The 22,623-nt window shown below is 40.7% G+C and overlaps 3 protein-coding genes across 12 annotated transcripts in view; 1 reads left to right on the forward strand and 2 right to left on the reverse strand.

Annotated features, from left to right (window-relative positions):
* Positions 1-1,018: 1,018 nt before the first annotated feature.
* prr5a (proline rich 5a (renal)) lies at positions 1,019-12,646 on the reverse strand. Of its 2 annotated transcripts, XM_008411384.3 has the most exons (11): positions 12,507-12,646; positions 9,958-10,091; positions 7,001-7,126; positions 6,841-6,921; positions 6,303-6,351; positions 6,107-6,164; positions 5,464-5,555; positions 5,201-5,341; positions 3,691-3,826; positions 3,325-3,603; positions 1,019-3,234 (listed from the first exon to the last, which is right to left on the reverse strand). In XM_008411384.3, exons 2-11 carry the CDS (start codon positions 10,089-10,091, stop codon positions 2,951-2,953), a joined length of 1,380 nt encoding a protein of 459 aa, XP_008409606.2. In that variant the 5' UTR covers positions 12,507-12,646; the 3' UTR covers positions 1,019-2,950. The 2 variants fall into 2 exon arrangements, with proteins under 2 accessions (XP_008409606.2, XP_008409605.2); XM_008411383.3 differs by lacking the exons at positions 9,958-10,091; positions 12,507-12,646 and having other exon boundaries at positions 7,001-8,065.
* On the forward strand, positions 12,540-19,916 carry rad52 (RAD52 homolog, DNA repair protein). 2 transcript variants are annotated; one of them, XM_081608094.1, is made up of 12 exons: positions 12,540-12,691; positions 14,857-14,917; positions 16,117-16,218; positions 16,328-16,421; positions 16,559-16,626; positions 16,946-17,064; positions 17,148-17,223; positions 17,293-17,519; positions 17,616-17,806; positions 18,693-18,767; positions 19,113-19,319; positions 19,391-19,916. In XM_081608094.1, exons 1-12 carry the CDS (start codon positions 12,540-12,542, stop codon positions 19,450-19,452), a joined length of 1,434 nt encoding a protein of 477 aa, XP_081464220.1. In that variant the 3' UTR covers positions 19,453-19,916. The 2 variants fall into 2 exon arrangements, with proteins under 2 accessions (XP_081464220.1, XP_008409597.2); XM_008411375.3 differs by lacking the exon at positions 12,540-12,691 and adding an exon at positions 13,861-14,144.
* wnk1a (WNK lysine deficient protein kinase 1a) overlaps positions 19,656-22,623 on the reverse strand; it is a 29,650-nt gene continuing 26,682 nt past the window's right edge. For all 8 annotated transcript variants that reach the window (XM_081608076.1, XM_008411377.3, XM_017305216.2 and 5 more), the window contains one exon: positions 19,656-22,463. In XM_081608076.1, coding sequence (XP_081464202.1) covers positions 22,077-22,463 — 387 coding nt within the window. In that variant the 3' untranslated portion in view covers positions 19,656-22,076. The remainder of the gene's footprint in view (positions 22,464-22,623) is intronic.

Raw genomic sequence — 22,623 nt, forward strand, 5'->3', positions numbered from 1 at the left:
ATGACGATGAACTATTAAAGAAAGAAATGGGAACCCATGACATCTGAAATCATATGTTTACATACCGCAGTTTTTTCTCAGTTTGGAAAGTAAATCAGACTAAACTCTTCCGGTTTTAGGACAAGTAGGTTTAACAAAATGTACTTACCCAGCAGCATATTTGGTTAGTTAGTCTGTCAAATTCCAGAATAACTAAAAAGAAAATCTGTAATTTTGAACTTCAGTTTGCACAGACAAACATTCGTGTTTGATGATATTATAGCTTTGTTAGCTATTGAAAACTACAAATTACTGTTTCATTTTGTGACAATATAACGAAATCAAATGAAATCAGAAAATGCATGAAAATGATAATGATTCTTCTTTGGGTCCAATTTCCAGATGCCTGAAAATGGTGTGTTTATCTGTTCAAACTATCATAAACAAATATGGAAATGTTCAGTCAACATATTATTCAGGAAGGAGATATGTCTATCTGTAAAAAAATGTCTGCATCAACGCCATAAGAGAACATCAAACCCTGGTGATGATGTTGGCTGAAATTACCTATGATCAGTTTAAACTAAAATTGAAGGATTTTAGTGTGATGAACATCTTTAGTAGAAGAATGTTAAAAACCTCTGCGACCCTTAAGATCCAACTTGGTAGATAAATAACTAAATTAAATCAAGAATGCATTGTTTACTTTGAAAGGGACAGTAGAAGAAGATTTGAGTAATGCCCTATTCATTCATACATCAATAATCAATTCAATTTAAAATAGCATATATGGGTTTTTTTTTTTTAGATATTACTGAAATTTATTTATTTTTATGGGGCCAGTATAACAAATTTATACAAAGTACAATTCTGGAGACATCATAGATTGTCCAAAAAGTAAAGTACAAAATGCTTTGAGGTAAAACATCATTGAAAAAGATTATTTTAAAAAGTTCTTATTTTAAAAAAAATCTATTCCTTTTAGGACAAATGTTCACTGTACAAGATCTATCCTTTCTAAAAAAAAAAAAAAAAAAACAACAACATACTTTTTATTTACATGTTAGTGGTGGTGCAAAATACAGTGTGAGACAACATTCAGTTGAAAATGTTTCCATCTTTGTCGAATGTAAACAAACATTGTCGTATTCCCTTGAACCACGATGCCCATGCAGAAAAAGCAAATGCAGTCACGAAATAATTTTGCATTAAGCGCTCTGAGCGCTGCTGAAAAGCGAGAAAACCTCTTGACCCCCAAGCAGCACACGAAGGAGCAAAAACAGGAAATATAAAAGAGTCTTCATCAAAGTACACAAATACAAAACAACCTGTAACAAAAAATAATGTGTAGTTTTTTTTTTTAGGTACATATTCTCCAGGGAAACAAGAGAACAGCTAAAGCAAATAACTGAATTAAAGGAAATGAATGAATACAAATATTTATTTTTCCCACTATGAACAAACCCCATAAAACAACCAAGAAAAAAAAAATCAACAGTGTCAGTTTGTCTCATAATACTTTACTTTCCAAACCTGATCCACTTAGGATACTCTGTGTCTCACTGATATGTAGTTACATTTATAAATTAAATTTTAAAAGACATTCTAATATATTTTTAGTTGTAAACGACATGCACTACCTTATCACTGGCAGGGGATTCATTGTTTTTAATGCTCTGTATCCTCACATACGAGAAGTAAGATTTTTAGTGCAAATGGAGCTTTTGATACTCGAGACGAATTCAGATTATCTCAGTGATTAAGAATATCACAGAAAATCTCAGTTTTTCAGCTTCAAAATGAAACTCATAAGTGTAATTTTATTCATTACAATCTACAACCAACAAAACCTCACATTTTAGTTTCTCTGAAAATGCGAACATTACATAAGCCAATGGAAAAAAAAAAAGACGTTTATGTTAAGGTCATACTATAAGCGACACAATCGAGGCGAAGATTTCTGACGCCAGCAGATTGTCACTGACACTTTCCACAAGAAGGGTAAGCACAAGATACAGACTGCTGCATGCAGACATGGAAAGTTACATGGAAGGAAAAATGGTGTGGAATAAAAGGATCCATAAGCAACAGTAACTGCAACAGCTTTGAGAGAATTGTGAAGCAAAGTACATTCAAAGGACTGCAGAGAGAGTCGGTGTTTCAGGAGAATAACTATTGTGATACTTGGTCTAAGCTCCTTTTGAGACGTCTAAGCAGCTGTTTTATGGAAATGTTATGATCTGCATAATCACGAGGAAGACAGCTGATGGGACAAACGAAGCTGTTTCTACCACACTTTTCCTTCCACTCAACTTTCCATTAGTATCATTGCATGCAGCAATAAGGGAACTTTCACCTTCTGTAAACTAAGCATTTGTGGCGTACTCTCTCTCATTGTGGAAAGGGTCAATAACTAATAATTTCAGTTATCTTGAACACTATTATTTTCTGAGAAACTGCATTTTGGGTTTTCGTTATTTGTAAGCTATAATCATTTGATTAACAGAAATACATGTTTGAAGAGCTCTGTTTGTGTGTGTAATGAATCTATCCAATATATAAGTTTCACTTTTTAGGACGAATTCCTGGAATAAATTAACATTTCAATAACATTTTAAGTTACTTAGATGCTCTTTTGTGTTTGTTGATTTCATCATCTTGTCAGGATTTGGGACTTCAAAAACAAAACAAAGAAAATAGTGAAAATGTTTCATCATTTAGGATTAACACATCTTCAGCCATCAGTACCTCTTCATGTCAACTTGGCATGCTGATTTTTTTTCCCCGTAGCTGCTTAAAGGTATCATAAAGGAATTTAAATAATATCCACACTGGAAGAAGGTTGTCATTGAAAGTATAAAAGTAAAATGGAAGATGTACCCTTTTGCTGAAATGTATTAATTTTGTGTCCCATTTTCTACCAAAATATTCCCGCACACCCTCGCTGCAGGTCCCTTGAAGGAGACCACAGCTACACAGTGCTCTGCCTGCTCTCGCGGCTAAGGCTCTTTCCACCTGAAGAGTGAGAAGGGAACTCAATAAATATCCCATCCGAGTCTGAGCCGGCAGACCCCGGAACTTGTCCGATTATGGTTTCAGGGCTGGACGATTCACTGGGCGGCGAGGAGGACGCCCCCTTGCTGAGGTCGGTCACTGTGGTGGTGGCCTCCGTGCCGTGGAGCGCGCCTGAGGAATGAAGGATGGAAGGAGAAGACAGGGCCAGGTCCATGGCACCGGCGCCTGCTTGTATAATCCCTGGCGAATGAAACAGCACGGTTGTGTCGTTACGAGTTCTGGTGTTGTTTGGTAAGATGGTGGGTGAAACCAGTTAGAAATCAGTCCTACCATTAAATTGAGAGCCCACGCAGAGTCTGTTGGAGGAGGGACCGGACAGCTCAGACCCTGGAGCCAGGTCGGAGTAGGTCAGCCCCTGTTCCTCCAGGCATGATATAATCTCACAAGCCGAGTGGCGGCGGATCCCTCCGCTGCCGGCCGAGCTGGGATCCGGGTCGTACTCAGCCACGGGGGTCAGCAGCAGGGGGATGTTGTAGCTCTTAGATCGTACCACGGGGTTTTTGGACGGCTGGTCTGCAGACTTGGGCCAGCCCCACGGGACGCGCTTGTCTGTAAAACGAGACGAGAGCAGGGGAGGGCTTCCTTTAAAGACCTTTCAAAATACAGCACACTGTTGCTACTTTGCTTCTGGCTCACCAAAAATGCAGCAGTGATCGTCGTCCTCCTCTCCAGAGTAAAGGCCGTGGGTGCCCAAGTAAGGTGAGACCACCTTCTGTACCAGAGACTCCAGTCTTAGATAATCCTCATTAACGCCGCGTGGCTCGTGGACCCCCTGAAACACAAAGAGGTACATAAACCTGACCGGTTGGGTCAAAGGCAGAGGTGGGCAGAGAACCTGAAACCTGTACTCAAGTAAGAGCAGCACTACCTCAACGTCTTTCTACTCATTTCTACAGCCGTCCAAGAAATAACTCGAGAGTAAAAATGTATTTGGTAAAACGTGTAAAATATTGAAAAATTACGTCACCAGATGGACCGAAATATAAGGTTTTGTGGAAATGTTTGTATTTTAAAGATTAAAATGAAAAGAATTTGTATTTATATGAAAAAGAAACATTTTTCCAAATTAATTTCTTTTAATGTAAACTTTAACACAAACTGCAGGTGTGTGTCTGGTTTTTAGTTAAAATGTTTGTTTTCACAGTAGGTTGAGAATCCAGAATTTTTTTAAGAGAGGTGATACTTCATAATAAAGTTATTCAAGTAAAAGTAAAGAGTGCAACATAGTAAAAATACTCCTAAAAGCGTTGTTTTATTTTTTTTCAAAATGCTACTCAAGTAAATGTAACTGAGTAAATGTAACTAGTTACTACCCAACTCTTGTCAGTGGTACAACAATTTCAGAGTAAAAATGATTTTGGTGATTATAATTTTGCATTGTCATATGATTAAATTCAATTGTTACAATAGTACAGCAAATAACATCGATGAATTTTAATAGCAAGAACTGGCTGCAAACATTTTAATTAATTCTAAATTTTCTCTTTTTACACTCAAATACATAGAAATAACCTCCACTAATATTTGGAGAAGCTTTGAGAAGCCCAACACTTTAAAAAAAATAATAAAATCTGGTTTTTGAATGGATAAAACAGATTAAGATAATGGTTTCCAGAATGGTGTCAACCTCAACTCTGTAAATAACAGACTGTTCTTAAAGGTCAGAAATAGGAAACCCTGCCTGTCTTGTTGAGTATCCAAACATGAATCCAAGACTTATCATTATTCCTCTACGACTCGCTGAGATATTAATGAGGGTAAATATTAACCCAAACATGATTAAAACCCAACAACAATATTGATAAGTAACGGTTAACCTACAGAAAGACGTGCAAAGTTGTGTAGAGGAACAAACAATGAAGGATTTACCGGTTTTACAAATAAAAGTCTGAAAAGTGTGGCATGCCTTTATATTCTGCAACAACACCGAATAAAATCCAGCACTCATTTAGCCTCAACATAGATGTGAAGAGCATGAACACGTCTTAAGTCATGAGCACAACGTCTGAGATATCTCCTGCAGAAGGATGCGAACTCCAAAACCAAAACAAGAAACGTCACTGAAGGTGCAAATAGCACTGCTTCTGCTCAAAACAAAAATAGCTGAACAAATGAGAGCGGAAGTGGGAGACGATGTTCTGCTCACCTGCAGTATGAGCAACATCTGCGTGACGGAGGGGGGCACGCGGGCCCGCGGCCGAGACAACGCGTCCTCCAGCTTCACGCTCAGGACGATGGTGTTCCTGAAGTGGAGCAGGGCCAGCTGTCTGACAGAGGGCTCCTTACCCTGCAAGAAACACAGGAAACCGCAATGAGCACCACCCAGGAAAGAGATTCAACAGAAGAGAGAGATGTGGACAAAAAAAGAAAAGAAGAAAACACAAGCAGCTTGTTCAGGAGTTTGTGCACCTGGACTGGGTGAAAGATGGCCTGCAGCATGGAGAGAACGTCACAGAAGAAGAAGTCCCAGGTCTCCGCCAGCGAGTCGAGTAACTTCTGGCCTGCATGAATCGGTGACAAAGTCACAAAAACAACGCCTTTGGAGGATTCACTTCTGTTTACATTCACCATGTTTTGTTCCTACAACAAACTGAAATGTGTTTTATTCAGAGCTTATGCGACAGGCCACTACAAAACAGCGAACAGAGACGAAGGGGAAGATTACACGCGTTAAGAACAATCCGGAAAGTTTAGGAAGGATTTTGTATTCGGCGTTTGCTGCAATAACAGCTGCAAGTCTTTTGGGTTATGTCTCTACCAGCATGAAGAGGTGAACAGCATGAAGAGCGTTCATCAAAGCAAAACTGCTCAAGCTCTAATGCCTCGATCTGGTAGCTCCAGCTGCATCTTCAGGGTGATTTTCTGCATGCAAGTCAAACCTAAACCCCATTCTCAACTAATTTTCAGCCTCTAGTATAACCTTGCACTAGATATAACCATCTTCCCACCAACTTCAGCGGATTGCTGTATTTTCAGGGTGATGTGAAGATTTTGTTTTTCAGATGTTGGCTAAATGAGTTAAAGCGTGCGCCAGACGTTAACCCAGACCTACCTTCATAGTATCTTATCTTGTCCCGAAGAATGACCATGCCTTTCGTCAGAAGCTGATTCTGTGGAAAGTCGACAACAGTTACGGTCGTGATATAAGATACAAGAGTATTATCTATCGTCATTAATGTTCTTGTCTGACAAAACAGTGAGGTTCAGGTCAGTAACGAATTTAAAAAGAGGAGTCAAACATGTGTTACCTGGAGGTACTCTGAGAAGAAAGAACCCAGCTCAGTTTTCAACAAATGCCTGAAAAAGACAGCAGGCGTTTATTTTCTAAACTGTGAATGACAAAATGTACTGGATGAATTTCTAATAAAATATGTTTTGTAAAGCAACCGTCTTTGTTTCCCGGTGAAAACAAAGACGGCATGAAAACAGTCTGTTTTCCTGAAGAACATTATGCTCCTATCCTTCTGTGGTCAGAAAAGATGAATCCGCGTCTTTGTGGCATTTTCCGGAAATATTTTCAGTCGGCTAACGTGGAGGCAGAGAGAAGTGATGGGTCTGGCTCGGAGAGATAATGAGATATCTGGCCTGACCACATGACTCCACAGCCCCACATACACATCATACACAAACAAGGTCATTGAGAAGAAAACAGTCAGTCAGCAGCAAAGCGCTGGACAGACAGTAATTACATGGATTACAGCACAAAATTAGATCAAGAGTCTAAAATAAAGCAGCTGGAGCTTCACAGCCGGGGAATCCGCGTCTTGGGTTGATTTCTGAACCTACCGGACGCCTTCATTCAGGGTGTAGAGTTCATTATCGGCCAGGCCCTTCTTCTGGAAGACTGCTATGACAGCGTTGTGGATGCTGCAACACAAACAGAAACTGCACTTTACTGCTGGTCTGAATCCGGCGTGTTTTCTGCCTCCGCTCTGATCTGGTTTACCTGTTCCAGGTGGCGTTGGCTCCGGCCCTCTTCTGCTTCTCCCCTCTGTCCTCCGGTGAACTTTTCTCACTCTTACCGAGCTCACTGAGGCTTGGCGAGCTCATCAACTTCAGCCGGTGCAGAGTCCTCATGAGGAAAACATTAAAGGTGGACAGGGGACAGACGAGAAAGAAGGTCAGGCAATGAGCCGACATACGCAGAGGAAACACAAGGAGACGGCTCTGGGGCAGAGGAGAACTCAAACGACGGAGGAAAATAAAGGAAACAAAGAGCAGCCGGTGACAGAGGAAGAGGAGGAGAGAAGTAGGACAGAGTGGTGCATGGTGAGACTGGGGCAACAAGCAAAGAGCAGGATGGGTGGAGCCCAGCTGGGAGGTGAAGCACAGTGTCGCTGCGCCGCCAGATCTCTCAGAAGAGCAGGAAAACAATAGCACATGCACCGCTGGGGGCATTCTCTGCCTCCTTCAACCGCCTCGCAGTCGGTACAATACGGCCATTGATGCAAACAAATATTTATGCAGGGCACAGATGCCAGAGGAACTGCAGGGTAAGCAGGCCTAAAGCAGTTGCTGCGACTGCACTGAGAAGAGGAGAAGGAAGTCATATGGTTTATTGACAACGGCGGAAAAAGCGACAGGAAGAGCAGCGACACGGTGCGAGACAATGAAGAAGGTTTTCCTGCTTCACCACAGCTGGATGTGGAAAACAAAGAGATGAAAAACAGACATCTGCTGCAAAACAACGCCACTAAAATATTCTCAGTCATTTATTTATGAAACTTAATTTGGTAACCCTTTATTTGAAGGGGCGTGAATAACACTGTCATAAACATGACATAACACCTGTGATGAACATGAATAAGCCTTCTTGAATATTTATGACTGTTGTCATAAAGCGTCATTCGGTTAATCATGACACTTTTAATACAAAGTTGACATTATTCAAAATGTCTTTGTTATGACAACGTGACATTAACCAAGAAATCATTACTGATATAAATTTGTTCTAAAAGTATTACTGATTGCACTTTAAAAATTAGGTAACTTTATGTTATTAAAAGTAAAGTTTAATCAGTAATGATTTATTGGTTAATGTCAAGTTGTCATAACAAAGACATTTTGAATAATGTCAACTTTGTATTAAAAGTGTCATGATTTACCGAATGACACTTTATGACAACAGTCATAAATATTCATGAAGGCTTATTCATGCTCATGACAGGCGTTATATCATGTTTATGACAGTGTCATGACAGTCTTATTCACACCCCTTCAAATAAAGTGTTACCCTTAATTTTTAACTCGAGACTTTATTCCACATCAATAGTGTTTTTATTTGTGGACTGATGAGACAAAAGTGGAACATTCTGTAAAGTCTGAAGATCTGATGAACTAGCGGCACTAGAGAAAAATCACATCATTCTCCCTCCACAGCAAACAGCCTGTAAGTGTGGCACAATCACTTATTTTGTTTAGTTTTCACACAATGAATTAAATTATTATTACAGAAATGCTCTTTGCATTTATGATCTGGAGACTTTCAGCGTTAAAAATTTTGTAACGACTGAAGAATTTGCTGAGAGGGCAAGTTTTTTTTTTCACTGCAGTGAATATAAAAAGAGTTTACCTGTAATTTATTCGTAGTATAAATACAGCTGTTCTGTACACTGTAAAAAAGACAAAACCTTAAGTATTTTTGGTCTAGTTTCTAGTGCAAATATCTTAGTGCACTTGAAATACGATAACTAACTTTTAAATAACCTTTAGGTAAGATATAGGAGCTTGTTTAAGTCCATAATTTCTTAATATTAATAAAACAATACAAGTTCCACTGGCAGATTATTTCACTTATAGCAAGACAATTTTCCCATATAATAAATAAAATAACACCAGTGAAAGTACCACTTCATTTTAAATCAATATTAAGAAATTATTGACTTAAAACAAGCTCCTATATCTTGTTGAAAAGTTTGTTGTAAGTTAGAAACCAGACCAAAATCACTTGGGAACATTTTGTCTTTTTGTAGCTTAAAGACGACAGAGATTTGTTAGGGAATCATGCTGTGTGGATGTGGACCGTTGGGAGAAGCTGCAAAAAAGCTGCAAAAAGTTTAGGTCCCGACTTCTAGAACATGAAATGTTGACATTAATTTATCAACACTTCCTGGTTCATACTTTAGTGTTTTAGAATTTCTCGTAGATTTTGATTCAGCGCAGTAAAACAACTTGTTTAAAAATGACAGCAGAGTGATGAAGACCTCACAGAAAACAGAACCAGAGAGTCTACTAGAGTGAGCGCTGCCACAAATCGCTCTGAGGGTTGAAGAGCTGAAACTTTAGCTGCTGGGCTGAGTCACTGCTCTTCCTTTCTATATGGGACATCCCCTTTAGGAGACATGGTCCTCCAAATCCTCATTTATTTCAGGAACCTGGATGTAGCCTAATTGTAATTTTTAGGACCTACTTTGGTGCAGTCATAAAAAAAAAAAAAAGTGTCCTCAATTGAAAATTAAACTTTAAAACATAGAGGGAGAGAAAGAGAGAGAAAAAAATAAGCTATGCATATTTTCAAAAGAGATGGGTGATGAAAACAAGCTCTCTGAAAAATAAGACACCATGAGTTTAAACCCACGCAGTCCAGAAACTCTGAGTGCTGACAGCACAGCAGTAAACAACAGACCCCCTTTCACACCCACGCACGCACGCAAACACAAACAGCATGAAAAGCAGGGCCACAAACTGATGAGATGAACAAAAAGGAAGAACCAAGTCAATCAAGCATCCCCAGCATGAGATCATTATCACCAGACCAGCATGTGTTGCAGAGAAAGCTCAGCTGGGTAAAGGAAACCATCTGGGACCAGAAACAGGCTTAATGCTAATTAATATTTCATGCGTTTCTTCCCCAGGATACCGCATGGTGTTAAATGTTAATACGGGGCAGGAGCTGAGCCTCACCTCCTGAACGGATGCTCGGTGCTGCTGCCGTCCATGTCCGGGCTCGGGGGAGGGGCCGAGAAGGTGCTGAAGTTGAGGGAAAGGGGTCTGGGGGAGGAGCGGGAGGCGTGCCGCCGCCGGAGTCCGTCAAGCATCTGAGGAGGAGGAGGAGGACGAGGAGGAGGAGGAGGAGGAGGAGGAGGAGGAGGAGGAGGAGGAGGAGGAGGAGGAGGAGGAGGAGGAGGAGGAGGAGGAGGAGGAGGAGGAGGAGGAGGAATGAAAGCAAAACAGTCGTTACGGTTACAGGAGAGATGTTTGAAAAAACAAGCAAGGTGGTTTAAAGTGAACCAAACCGCTGCTTCACAGTGGGGGTCCCTTCCAGGCCTCTCTGTTCAGACACTACAAATATTACGAAGATGAAACCAAGAGAGGAGAGGTCAAACTTGACTGATTCACCAACATAATATTTATTTTCCCAATTAGCAGTTTAATACTTTTGTGGTTTGGTTGCTTTGGCTGCAGTGGGACATTTTTTATTTAACAAACTGTTCCTCAGTTCATACCCATCAAGGAGGTTTTCCCATGATTCACTGACCCAGAACCTTTGAGTTTATTATGTCCTTCACAGCGAGACACTCACCACCCGATACCACTGGGAAAATAAATAGCAAACGTTTCATCCTTTCCATACACTCTCATATTCAGGTTATTCCGTGGATTTTCCTTGAAATTCTTGCCTTTCTGAAAAATTCACACTCATTTAATCTCCAGATTCTTATTGAATATTTTCCTTCAGTTACATAAAGCCTGTCAGTACCAGGCCTGTCACAATAACAAATTTTGCTGGACAATAAATTGTCCTAGAAGGTATTGCGATAAACGATAATATTGTTTTAAGACAATTTTCAGGTAATATAACGGTAATGGCATAATAATGCAAGAACGCATTCTGGAAAATCTGTCAACTTTAACGTCTAATGAACATTCAACACTGGAACTGGAAGACATTTTAAATATCCAAAACAAATGAACAAAAAATATAAAATAATAGAAACAACAAATTAAATTAATCATGAAGTCTCTGCAAACAAAAGTTTTCTGAAACAAACTGCCGGGTTAAATAGTTTCTCTAGAAACTGCCCTGATGAGTGAGTGTTGTGTTAGTGTGTATGCGTGACGTTTTGTTGTGTTTTGATGGACTGAGTCTTGTTCAGGGTTTACCTCGCCTGTCGCCAAATGGCTGCTGAACAAATTCGCCATCTGGAATGGATTGATGGATGGACGTTTTGACTTCTTTGTATGTGTTTCACCTGAGTTATTACTGAAACCGGATGTGAAATTCGCATAAATAACCCCAACCACCAGTCCTACTCCTGGACAGGCTGCTAGTCCATCAGCAGAGCAACACAGAGATGCACAGGGAGAATATGCCATGTCAACAAAACACTGCTACCAATTTATCATCTATTTCCCACACAATCGTACGGCAGAAACCGTGGCACCTAGTTTCTTTGAAACCGTTCTGTACGATCTCCTGCTGCCTGATCAAAGCCTCTCTCATGGAGCTGACACCATTGATCAACTCAAAGAACGAAGCAATAACTACATAAATTAAAAACATTAGTCAAAAGGGAAGAACTAAAACAAACCACACAATGGCACTTTTTTTTAATTTACAGAAGTTGTTCTTTCAGTGTCTTCTCTGTCAGTTAAAAGTCATTCAGAAACAGCAGACGAGTGTTTGGCAATCACCCTGCAGCCTTCCTGGAATCACTCATTAGATCAGCGGGAAAAAAAGGGAACCAGCATGTGTGTACATGCATCGGTGAGTAAGTGAGTGAGTGAATGGTTCCTGTAAAGGCTTTGTGGCCTTACAGTTACAGTGTATTTGGGTGTCTCCCTGCATAGAAACACGAAACTGAAGCTCAACAGCAAAAGCACCATCCGGTGGTCAGAGGGGGGAACAACAGTCTGGCGGGTCTCTTTACAAAACAAAGGTTTTACAGAAGAACGTTAAATAGTGGTGAGGAATGTTGACGGGTGTGTTTTAAGAAGATCTGATCAATTATTGTCGGATTAAATCAGATCAGAGAGAGGAAAACAGAAAGCGTCTAGCAGAAATGCCAAGCCACGCCAGTCTGGGCATTTCTGCTTTTGTTCTCCCCTCCTCCTTGTCTGCTGCGTCTACACTCTCACATCCGATCGATGCCGCTTTTTAATTTCTAATCGACCCCCGTTTCTTTTCCGACCAATTGATTTGCAACTGAGCGGCCTTTCCCCCGACATTAGATGGCCAATCGATCGGCGCAGACACGCAATCAACAGTCCACGTTTATCCTGCAGGGGAAGGACCGCGCAGCGAGCGGCGAGCTGTGCGTACGTGGAGCTTTCTAATTCACCACTACCTGTATGGATAAAACACCGGGGTAAACACACCCGCACGGATGCAAACACGCAGATGAGCAAGTAAAAAAAAAAAAAAAAAAAAAAAGCAGTTATCACTGTTGGGTACAAAGTTGGTGTGTGTGAAATGCGCCCCCAGCCCGCCCACAGCAGCAGCCTGCGCTCACCGTTCCTGATCCCGTCGTGTCGCACCCGGTGGGATGAAGCGGTCATGTAGAGCCGAGAGGAAGCGTCTTCTGCCCGGGACTCATCAGCGGGAGGCTCCTCTAGCTGCACCACGCCGGATTGCGCAGCCCCACGGGCGGGCGTCAGGGTGCGGGACGAAGGGTCCGATCGACCTCTCATTCATGAGGCAGGAACCGCCGCTCGCTCTCTGGCTGCGGCTCGCCCCCGCTTTGTTTTGACGAGATGCAAAAAAAAAAAAAAAAAAAAAAAGAGAGCAGAAACCTGGTCGCGGTTACGAGCATGCACGTGAACGCGCGCTGTGGTTATTGTTGTTATTATTATAGCTGTATGCAAGCGAGGAAAACCGCAGAGCTTCACCAGAAACATGCAGTTTTTCCTCTGTAACACGTGGGATAGTTTATTGCCACTTCATTGATGTTAGCAATAATAAGCAAAACAGGAAAGAGCAGTGGACATAGTGGCAGATGTACAGATAGTGGCGCAAGAAAAAGAACTGCATGTGCCACATTGCTTCTTATCAGCACGAAAAATAAGATTTTAATCAAACACACATTATCTGCACTGGCTTTAAAAACATTGCTGCGGAGCAAGCAGGTCTTTGTCACTTGCCAGTGCAAACTCATTCTTAAATAATTAGAATTAAAAAAAACATGTACAGTAAAAAGTAAAAAATATATCTTCAGTGATGGAAAATTTGCATTTGCATGACTTTAGATTGACACCAAATCATTAATCATCATTATAGAGCTATGCGGTTATAAAAGTTAAAAGCGCCTTGCAAAAATGTTTCCACACATTGAGCTTGCTCACTTTATGGCACATTTAAACCACAAACTTCAATGTATCTTTTTTTAGGAGAAAAATGGTCATAGAAAAACTCAAAATACAATTGGGGAGTGGAAGAGAAATAATACAAATCTTTTAGGATGGGTTAAATGCAAACATCTAAAAAGTGCAACATAAATTTGTATTCATTATTGCCAGAGTAAAGGTGGAAACTGGGAAAAATTCCCCAATTCTTCTTTGCGAAATAGCTGCACCTCTGTCATCTGCGAAAAGCAATTTTTAAGTCCAAAAGAACAATAAATTATGAAAACAATAACACAAATTTATTTTTTGTATTGTGCCTTTATATTTTCCAATAGGTCATGTTATTTATGGATTTGAATCTTTTAAAGTATCTGACTGATTTTCATTTGACTTATTCTGGTTTGTCATGTGTCTCTTCTTGCTTAAATTTCCCGTGTAGAATAAAGACAAGAGATTACGACACAAAACTTCAAGTTCACCTCGAAATTTTCTCTACCAAAATTTATCTTCCTGCGCTTCCTTCCTATATTATCAGTTGCAGTCTAAAGGGGTCTAAATTAAATCATTAAGTAAGTTGTATTTTGAATAACTATTTCTTTTAAATGATAAATTTTTTAACAATTCCTCGTAGCCGTGGGCTTGTTGACACTTTCATTTCCGATAGCCATGAACGCAGCATGAAGAGGCTCCTCCCCCGGTAGAGCGAGCGGGAAGTTCACACGGTTGCTACTTTGTATGCGTAAACTGCACATTTCTTAAATATTTCTGTGGATTTTTATCATAAAAATAGTTTAGAGGAGCTTAAACAGGTGAGTTATACTTACATGTTTTGTAGTTATTCATAGTCGGACCTGGGTACAAACCGTATTAGCAAGTAGAGGGGAAGATTGAGAGTTTTTCCTAAAAGTATTCAACACTTAATAGACTTTTCACTAATTATTTTTATGTTATGAATAATTTAGGAGTTTTAAATAAGCTACTTGACACAATAGAAAGAGCTACTGGGTTATGCCACGTGTTTATGTACATCTATGGAAGTCCAAAAGGGTCACAATTGAACAACAACAAAAAAAAATCATCAAATGGTAGGCATTTACGTCAAATTAACAGTAAATGGAAATAAAACGTTTCATAAGTAGAATATTTAAAAAGCATTTTGAACTTTTACAGTATTTATTTAATCAAAAGTAAATATATTAAGTTACCCAAAAGTAAATGGGAGAGGCTAAAATGATGGAGTTAAGATGAGTGGAATATGAAGAAGTTTCAAAAATTGTAATCATTTCATGGTGGACTGCACGAAATGAACAATGAAATAACTCAATAAATTCAGGATTGAAGATTGTATTATCATACAGTGAGTTTATATTTTAATTCATAAATCTCGTGTTTATGTGTAACTATTGGCACATTTTAATACAATCATTTATTTATTTCCCATTTAATTTTACTTGTGACATGTATGTATAATTATTTATGTTGTAAATTGATTTTTGCACTTTGGGCATTTAATAATTTTAGGACTACAGCTATGAGCACGGAGGAGAAGAGTGTCCATGCATCATCCAGGAGCTTCGGACAAGTAAGCAGAGAGAAGCGCCATTTTTATGTTCTATTATATTCATTAAGGACAATAAGTAATAAATTAAACAAACTTAATTCATTATTAAGGTAAAAGAAAGTTACTTGGTTTGACAGATGTGTGGCTTGAATGTAATTATGCATTTGGATATTTGTTTTACACTGCAAAGAATCTTTGTCCAAAAAAAATACTGAGTTTTTTAAAATTTTATGTGACACAATCTGTCTTTGATTTGCTCCACTGTTAAACTCCACTACTTGAGTTTATCCGTTTATCCTTCAGCACTGGATGCATTACATTTTTTTTTCAATGATTGTTTAATTTTTCACTATTTTTAATCGTAAAGTAATTTTACATTTAAATGGAATTGTTCCTATGGTTCTAATGTTGGATAGAACCTATAATGCTGATATAATTTGAGTTGTACATGCTTTGGTGAACAGCTGTTGTTTTTAAATATGCTTTCGAACTGACTTGATGACAGCTGAGTTGGTAAAACTGGTACTTTTTTCATGTTTACAATTGAAATAAAGGTACCAAAGATCAAAGCTGCTCCTTAGTTAACGTCTCCTTAGTGTTGGCTAATCCAGTCTTAATCTGACTGGAGTTATAGGATTTAAAACAGAGTTGATCTAAGCCAGACAAGCTGCCAAAACAGCTGCGAAATGGTCCAGTAACTCATTCTGCATATCACAAGCTGATTTCCATATTGTGTTGTTTCATGACATATGGAAACGACTGATGAGATTTAAACAGCTTCAAGGTTAATATTTCATAGCCACAACTCCAAAAATGCTTAAAAGATTGCAACAAAAGTAAATAAATAAAGAAATCGTCCGGAAAAGACGATTTTGTATAAATAGTGTATTGAAGTTCTACAATAACTAAAGTTAGAGAAAAACAAAGTTTGACCGTATTGTCTATTTCAACTGAATGGAAAAACACGAGTTTCTGAAAAATAATGTACAATAATTACAGCTTTCTTCACCACACTCCTGAATTGGAAGCGCTGTGTTGTTTAAATTGGTTTTATAATCTTAAACTTGCTGAGATTTATTAGCATAAGAAACAAATGAAGAGTTAAATGACATTTAGTTCTTTAAATTGTCAAATACCTAACTTGTAACGTGCTGTAAACTGACTGATTTGCCGCGTCCTCTCTCGTCATAAATGTTGTCTGTACCTCTGCCTCTGGTCAGTGCACCTACACGGCGGAGGAGTACCGGGCCGTGCAGAACGCTCTGCAGCAGCGGCTGGGACCCGAGTTCATCAGCACCAGAATGGCTGGAGGAGGACAAAAGGCAACACATTCTGTGTTTCTTCAAAGCCGTGACGAGCATTTTAAAGACTTCCTGCAACAAACCGCCTCTGGGGTTTGAGCTAAACGAACCTTTTTCCTGTTTTGGACAGGTCTGCTACATTGAAGGCCATCGCGTCATCAGTCTGGCCAATGAGATGTTTGGATACAATGGATGGTCTCACTCCATTTCCCAACAAAATGTCGGTAAGAAGTGCTTGTGGAGTCAAATGCCAAAGACGTGTTACTTGTCAAATGCCAATATTTTGTGAGTAATAAAGTAATATACAAGGATTTTTAATTTTAAAAAAGAATCATAAAAACAAGTTTTCCTTTGTTTCCAGACTTTGTAGACCTCATCAATGGGAAGTTTTATGTTGGAGTCAGTGCGTTTGTCAAAGTGCAGCTGAAGGTTGGACAATCACAAACTCTTCATTAACGTCTGCTTGGAGTATTTCTCTGTCTTGTTACATTAGAATCACAAAATCCAATGCACTTTATTGGGATTTTTATTTGACGGAGCAACACAAAGTAGTGCATAATTGTAAAGGAATGCTTGGTTTTCCTGATTGAAATGTGAAAAGCGAGGGGTGCTGTTGTAGTGAGATCCTGAAATAAGCAAAACTGGTCAAGCCAAACGGCAAGAAACGAAGCATAATTTTCCTTCCACTTCTTAAATACTCATGTCATCGATGTGAATTTGTGGATTGAAGCCATCTGTGTCCCTCCAGGACGGGTCGTTTCATGAGGATGTGGGGTACGGAGTCAGCGAGGGTCTGAGGTCTAAAGCTCTGTCTCTGGAAAAGGCGAGAAAGGAAGCGGTGACAGACGGCATGAAGAGAGCTCTGAAGTAAAGAAGAATTTCATGTTTGTCTTTCTTAAATTTGCTTGGATTGGTGCAGAAAAATTAACGTCTTTATTCGTCATGTGGAGATGTTTTGGCAACGCTCTCGGAAACTGCATCCTGGACAAAGAATACCTCCTTGCCATCAACAAGATTCCCAAACAGGTGAGGAATAACAAAGGAAGCTGAAGCTTTGTGTCGATGTTTCTGCAGTCACCGCTTCCCTCTGCACAGCCTCGTCCTGATCTGGACCCGGCACAGACGAAGCGCTCCGAGGGCCAGCCGTCCGTAGAGAAGGCCCGCTTCTGCAGTCTGGTCAGAGATCGAAACCCAGCGAGTGCAACAGAACCTGCCAGGATGCCACTGGAGCCCAGAGTCCTCAATCAGAACCAACCAGAGGACCACCGGTCCAGTTCAGCTGGCTCTGCCCCCGACCTAAAGACAGAAAACGTCCTCTCCAGGTGAACACACCGCGCTTCGAGGGCCGTTCTCGTTCCGTCATCTCTACTGTAAAAAAAAAAAAAAGCACCTTTTACCGTCGCCTTCGTCCTCTAAAGGTCAGCCGCGGACGCTGCCGCCGCCGTCATGTCCGGCCCAAACGCGGACCCCAAACATCTGAGAAAGCTGCGGCAGCAGCAGCTGCAGCAGAAGTTCAGGAGGGAGATGGAGGCCAAGAAGCTGCAGCAGAAACTGCAACAAGCAAAGACTGAGGAGGCGGAGGTTGCGATGGGACGGAGATCCACGGGAGGTAGAGATCCAGCCAGAGAAAATATGATTCACAGTTTAGTGAACCCTTTAATTTTTTTCTGTATTGTAGCATAAAAAAGATTAAACGTGTTTGAGTTTGCAGTACTTAAAAAAAAGTACATTTTAGGGGTGAATCGCATCTAAGACTGTCGCAATAAGCAATAAAACAATTAACAATTAATGATAAATTAAAATGATCTCAACAATCATTAGAGATGTTTCCCTTTAATATTGTTCAAAAGCCGTCACTTTGAAAAATGCTACAAACATTTGACACCCAGTACGAAGTAGTTAGCACTTTATTTTCTTCTTTTTTTTTACAAAATTCCTGACACTTGTGCCTGTTTGTTCTGTCGAAGCTGAATGATTGACATCTTTTGAAACACAATTTTGTTTACACACACCTGTTTTAACTATCGTTGTTTTGTTTGTTTAATTTGAATATTTCAAATGTTTCCCAGTTCCAGTGTTGCATGTTCTTTAGAAGTGAAAGGTTTTTGATCTTTTGGAGGATGCACTCGCATTAATGTGCCATTATTATGTTAGTTGAAAATTGTCTCATGGTAATCATTTCTGGGACAATTTGTCATTGAGCAAAATTGCAAAATTAGTTATGGTGGCAGGCCTAATCACATCTATTTTTGAGGAAAAATGTGCAGTACTAGCATTGTTGAAGATGACGTAATCATGATTATGTTAAATGATTGTGAAAACATTCGCTTGACAAATCTGATTCCACTAAAGCATGATGGGTTGCTTCACACAAAAAACTTAAAACATTGTGAGGTTGTCAATAAGAGTTATTCTCAACTATTTTTAGTTCATATTTTACATGTGAAGATTTGATCTCGTTTTTTTTTGTTTTTTTTCCCCCCCCTGCTCCTCAGGTGAGGACGGTGCGTCTGCGTTTAGCGACAACACAACATCCGATAACCAGTCAGGCGGCAGGAACACATGTACAGGTAAGATTATTCAAACGGGGCATAAATAGTCTAAAAGACTTAAAATCCTTCTCATGTGTGATTACAGTGAACGTTATCTCAATTAACTTTTTTTTCCCACAAATTTTCAATTAGAAAAGAAGTGTAGATCTTAAAGAGCAGGTTTCATGTGAAGGCACCATCGGCGTTACATGGTATGGATCCATTAAAGTCTAAAATGCGGACAGTAATTAGTTACAAGTAGAAGGTTCACATGGGGCTAATATTTGATCGTTCTGAAAGCTCAACTGGATCAAACGGCACTTTAATCCATCGCCTCGGGTTTAGTTGCTGAGGTTTCCTCCTCACGTCTCGCTGTATCTGCAGACGACCCAGAACTCTGGGATTTCACTTTGGATGGGATCGAGGAGCTGGACGTTCCCGCAGGCGCGTCTTCTCCCGGAGGGAGCATGCCCAGAACGCCAGGGAGTCACCAGATGCAGACGAGAAGTAAAACGCCTCAGAGAGCGTCGACCAGAAGCCCGAACACTCACTCCAGAACGCAGCACAACAATCAGTACCAGGGGAGACCAGGTAGACGATCTCAGAGTGTGTGAGCCTCTGACTGAAGTCTTTATTTTAACTTCTATCTCTCTGATTTCCAGGTGAGGCCTTCAGTCCATACAGACAAGGACAGCAGCTGAAGAAACGCCGGCTGGACACATGACAGTTTACGCTGCGCTTAGATTAAAACCTATTTATTTTCAATATACTCGTGTTCCTCTTGCACAGCATTACTGCTACGTTACAATGTTTGCACATCATCGATCAAAGAAAACCGCTTCTGCTCTTAAAAGTGTTTTAAATAGAAAAATCGGAATAAAATGTTGAAATCTTTTGAGGAGACCCTGTAAACAGACAAATGACATGGACATTGTTTGTATTTGATATTTTTATTTGTTTTTACATTTTGTACAATGTGGAAAAATGTACACAAAACAGACACAGAATCACAGGAAGTCAGGAGGGATCGGATGCGAGTGGAACTATGCGCCGGGGCCTTTAACAGGACGGAGGGGTCTGGGAATTGTGTGATCGCACATGTATGTTAACCTTTGTGAGCTTGTGTTGTGCAGTGGTCAAGTTGTGAATTGGTCGTTTGTTTATAGGAATAAACACCCAGTAAAGCTAGCATGCTGATAACCTGTTGCTGAGGTTGCGACTGTGATATTGATGACTGTCAGGAAAAGCAAACGAGTAAAAGAAATACTTATTCCGTTATCAAAAACGTCGAAGTTAACACTTCATCAGCATGCAAATGTTTCCAACACCCCTCGCTCCCCTATAAAACGTTAAACATTGCATATTCTGCATTGCAGGAAGTCATTTTTTTCTCTAGAGAAGTTAAACAATTCGATCTACAAGCAGGCGAAAGAGTCACAACAACAGCATGGCACTGCTGCGAGGTGGTGAGGCAGCAGCTGAGTCAGCAGGAGGACTTTTGAACCTTTGTACAGCCCACTCTCCACTTAAAACACGTGCTTCTATAAAGTTGTTTAGTAATAAATTCACAAAGAAAATGTCAGCAAAACAAAACAATCCATGTTCCCACGAGTCAAGTAGAAATACACAGCTGATTACACAACCAACACAAACGTAAATGTAGAGAGAAAAGAAACGGCACATTTTAACTCTGCTCTTGGTTCTGTGTCTGTTTCAGCGTTGCATGCTCTGAACCGACCGTGTCGAGTGGCTTAACTTTTCGTACTGGTTTAAGCTGCAGGGGGCTGGATGAATCTGGAACCGATCATTAGTGAGGATGCAAGGCACTAAAGTGTTCCTCGTGTTTACGGCTTAGAGTGCATGTGCATTAAGAGTGGTGATGACGGAGTATTATGTGAAAGCCTCACTTTAGCATATTTACAAGAACGACAACAAAAAATAGAAAATGGGTGCAGGGCAGTCTTAGAAGAGCTTAATAAAACAGCAGGTTCACTCCTGCGCGGTGAGAACGATATTAACTGCAACCACCCTGCAATTGCACTTTTTAATATTTCTTTACATGTTGTTTAACAACCTTTTAATAATAATTACAGTGAAACAACATCAAAATCTGATGGCTGAATACAGGTCCATAAAGAACGTTTGTTGTATTAAATATACGCTTACAAAAACAGATCACAGAGAAAAAAAACAAAAAACCCAGACACTTTGGGATGTGAGAGGTCACAGTTAAATGTTATGGGTACAAATATCTTGTGGGACACGACTTTGCGGTAAACCCATGTATTTGTGTACTTTGCGCCGCCTGTCCACACAACAGAAAACTTCTTTAAATACTATCCCGATAATATTCATTTGGATATGATATGCGTGTTATCAGCAATTCATAACTCGGCTGAAGTCAAAGAAGGGATTTGATGTTTGGGTGGGGTTAACTCCTGCGGCCGCCGCCTTGTCAGTTAAACTACTGGTGATCAACGCCAGGACGATGTTCTCACAGGTGAATCTGGATGATCGAAAACTCAAACCACAAAGACAGACAGGAATATGTCAAATATAGAATCATAACCCTATGGACTGATCTCTATGTACAAGGTCAATGTTTCGATGTGTTTGGGGATTAAGGCCACGGTTATAAGGGACTGTATCTACTTCACCATTATTGCATTTTACTCAGTAGTCTCTGGGATCTATCCGTACTGCAGCCCTGTCACTTCTCTTCCCTGACTTACCAAGTCCTTCCTCTAACCCTACAGAGTCACTCCACTTCTCATTTCACACTTTCTGTACACTCACACTCTCCTCCCCACTTGCCAAACGACTTTACTCCCCACTACCTTGTGGACCGGCTCCACCGTTCTTCAGTCCCAGCTCGTTCTAAAGTCCAGATCAATAAGGATGAGCATCCCAGTCCCTCCTAAAGGAATGACGATGTTGCAGCATCTTGCTTTCAAGACACCTGTGGCTGCTTTTGGTTACGCCTTCGGTGTGCGGTGCTTCTGCGGATACCGCCGCCTGACTCATCACAGCTTGCTTCCACAGCTAACGGCAGGCTAAGAGAGACGCGCTTTGTGCTGTGGAGGTGTATTGCACTCTCCCACCAGTTGTCAGACAGACTGAAATCTACCTGAGAGGACTCGAACCACACCGGTCAACTCTTCAACAGAAATAATACACAATGTTAAAAAGATGAAATTAAAAAACAAAAAAAACAATACAAAGCCAGCTAACCAGCAAAATGCAAAGAGAGGCTGTGGTTCTTGGGTCAACGACTGCCTGACCTCTGACCTCTGACCTCTCTGCTCTATTTGGCCCTTTGTCTCAGCCTGGCGCAGGGCCCGCACTGGGCTACGTAGGCCTTGGACTGGTCCCTCCGTGGCTGACCGTGGCCTGGCTGGTCTGACCTGTTCCCAAGTGGTAGCCCTGGTGCATGGACACCGAGCCAGTGGTGGGGGGCTGGTACTGCTTTAGTGGCTGAGAGGGGGTGTGCATGCCGACCTGGCAGCTGCCTGTGGGTCCGGCCCACGCAGAAGCACTGAAGGAGGGTGGAGCATAGCCGAAACCCTGGGTGACTGGCCCCAGGGAGCCTTTCCTCGGCACCAGAGGAGCTGCGGGATTGGCCGGGTTGGGCAGGTGGGTGCTGGTGGTGGTTGTGCAGTTGGAGGTTGCGTGATGGGTCGGACCCAGCTGTCCCGGTGCCGAAAATTTACGGCCCATATTCGCTGGAGGGATGATCTGTGTAGCAACGAGAAGGGAAGGATTTGTTGAAATTAGTGCCGAAACAACTAAGCAAATATTTAAATGATTGTCAACTGATTCAGTATTTGATTAGTCATTAACTGGAGTCTACAGACAATCTGCTGAAAGAACACAGAGCAGTAATTAATCCAAAACT

Source organism: Poecilia reticulata, chromosome 6 (genome assembly GCF_904066995.2).
Source record: "Poecilia reticulata chromosome 6, P_reticulata-male-v2, whole genome shotgun sequence".
Taxonomy (NCBI): Eukaryota; Metazoa; Chordata; class Actinopteri; order Cyprinodontiformes; family Poeciliidae; genus Poecilia; species Poecilia reticulata.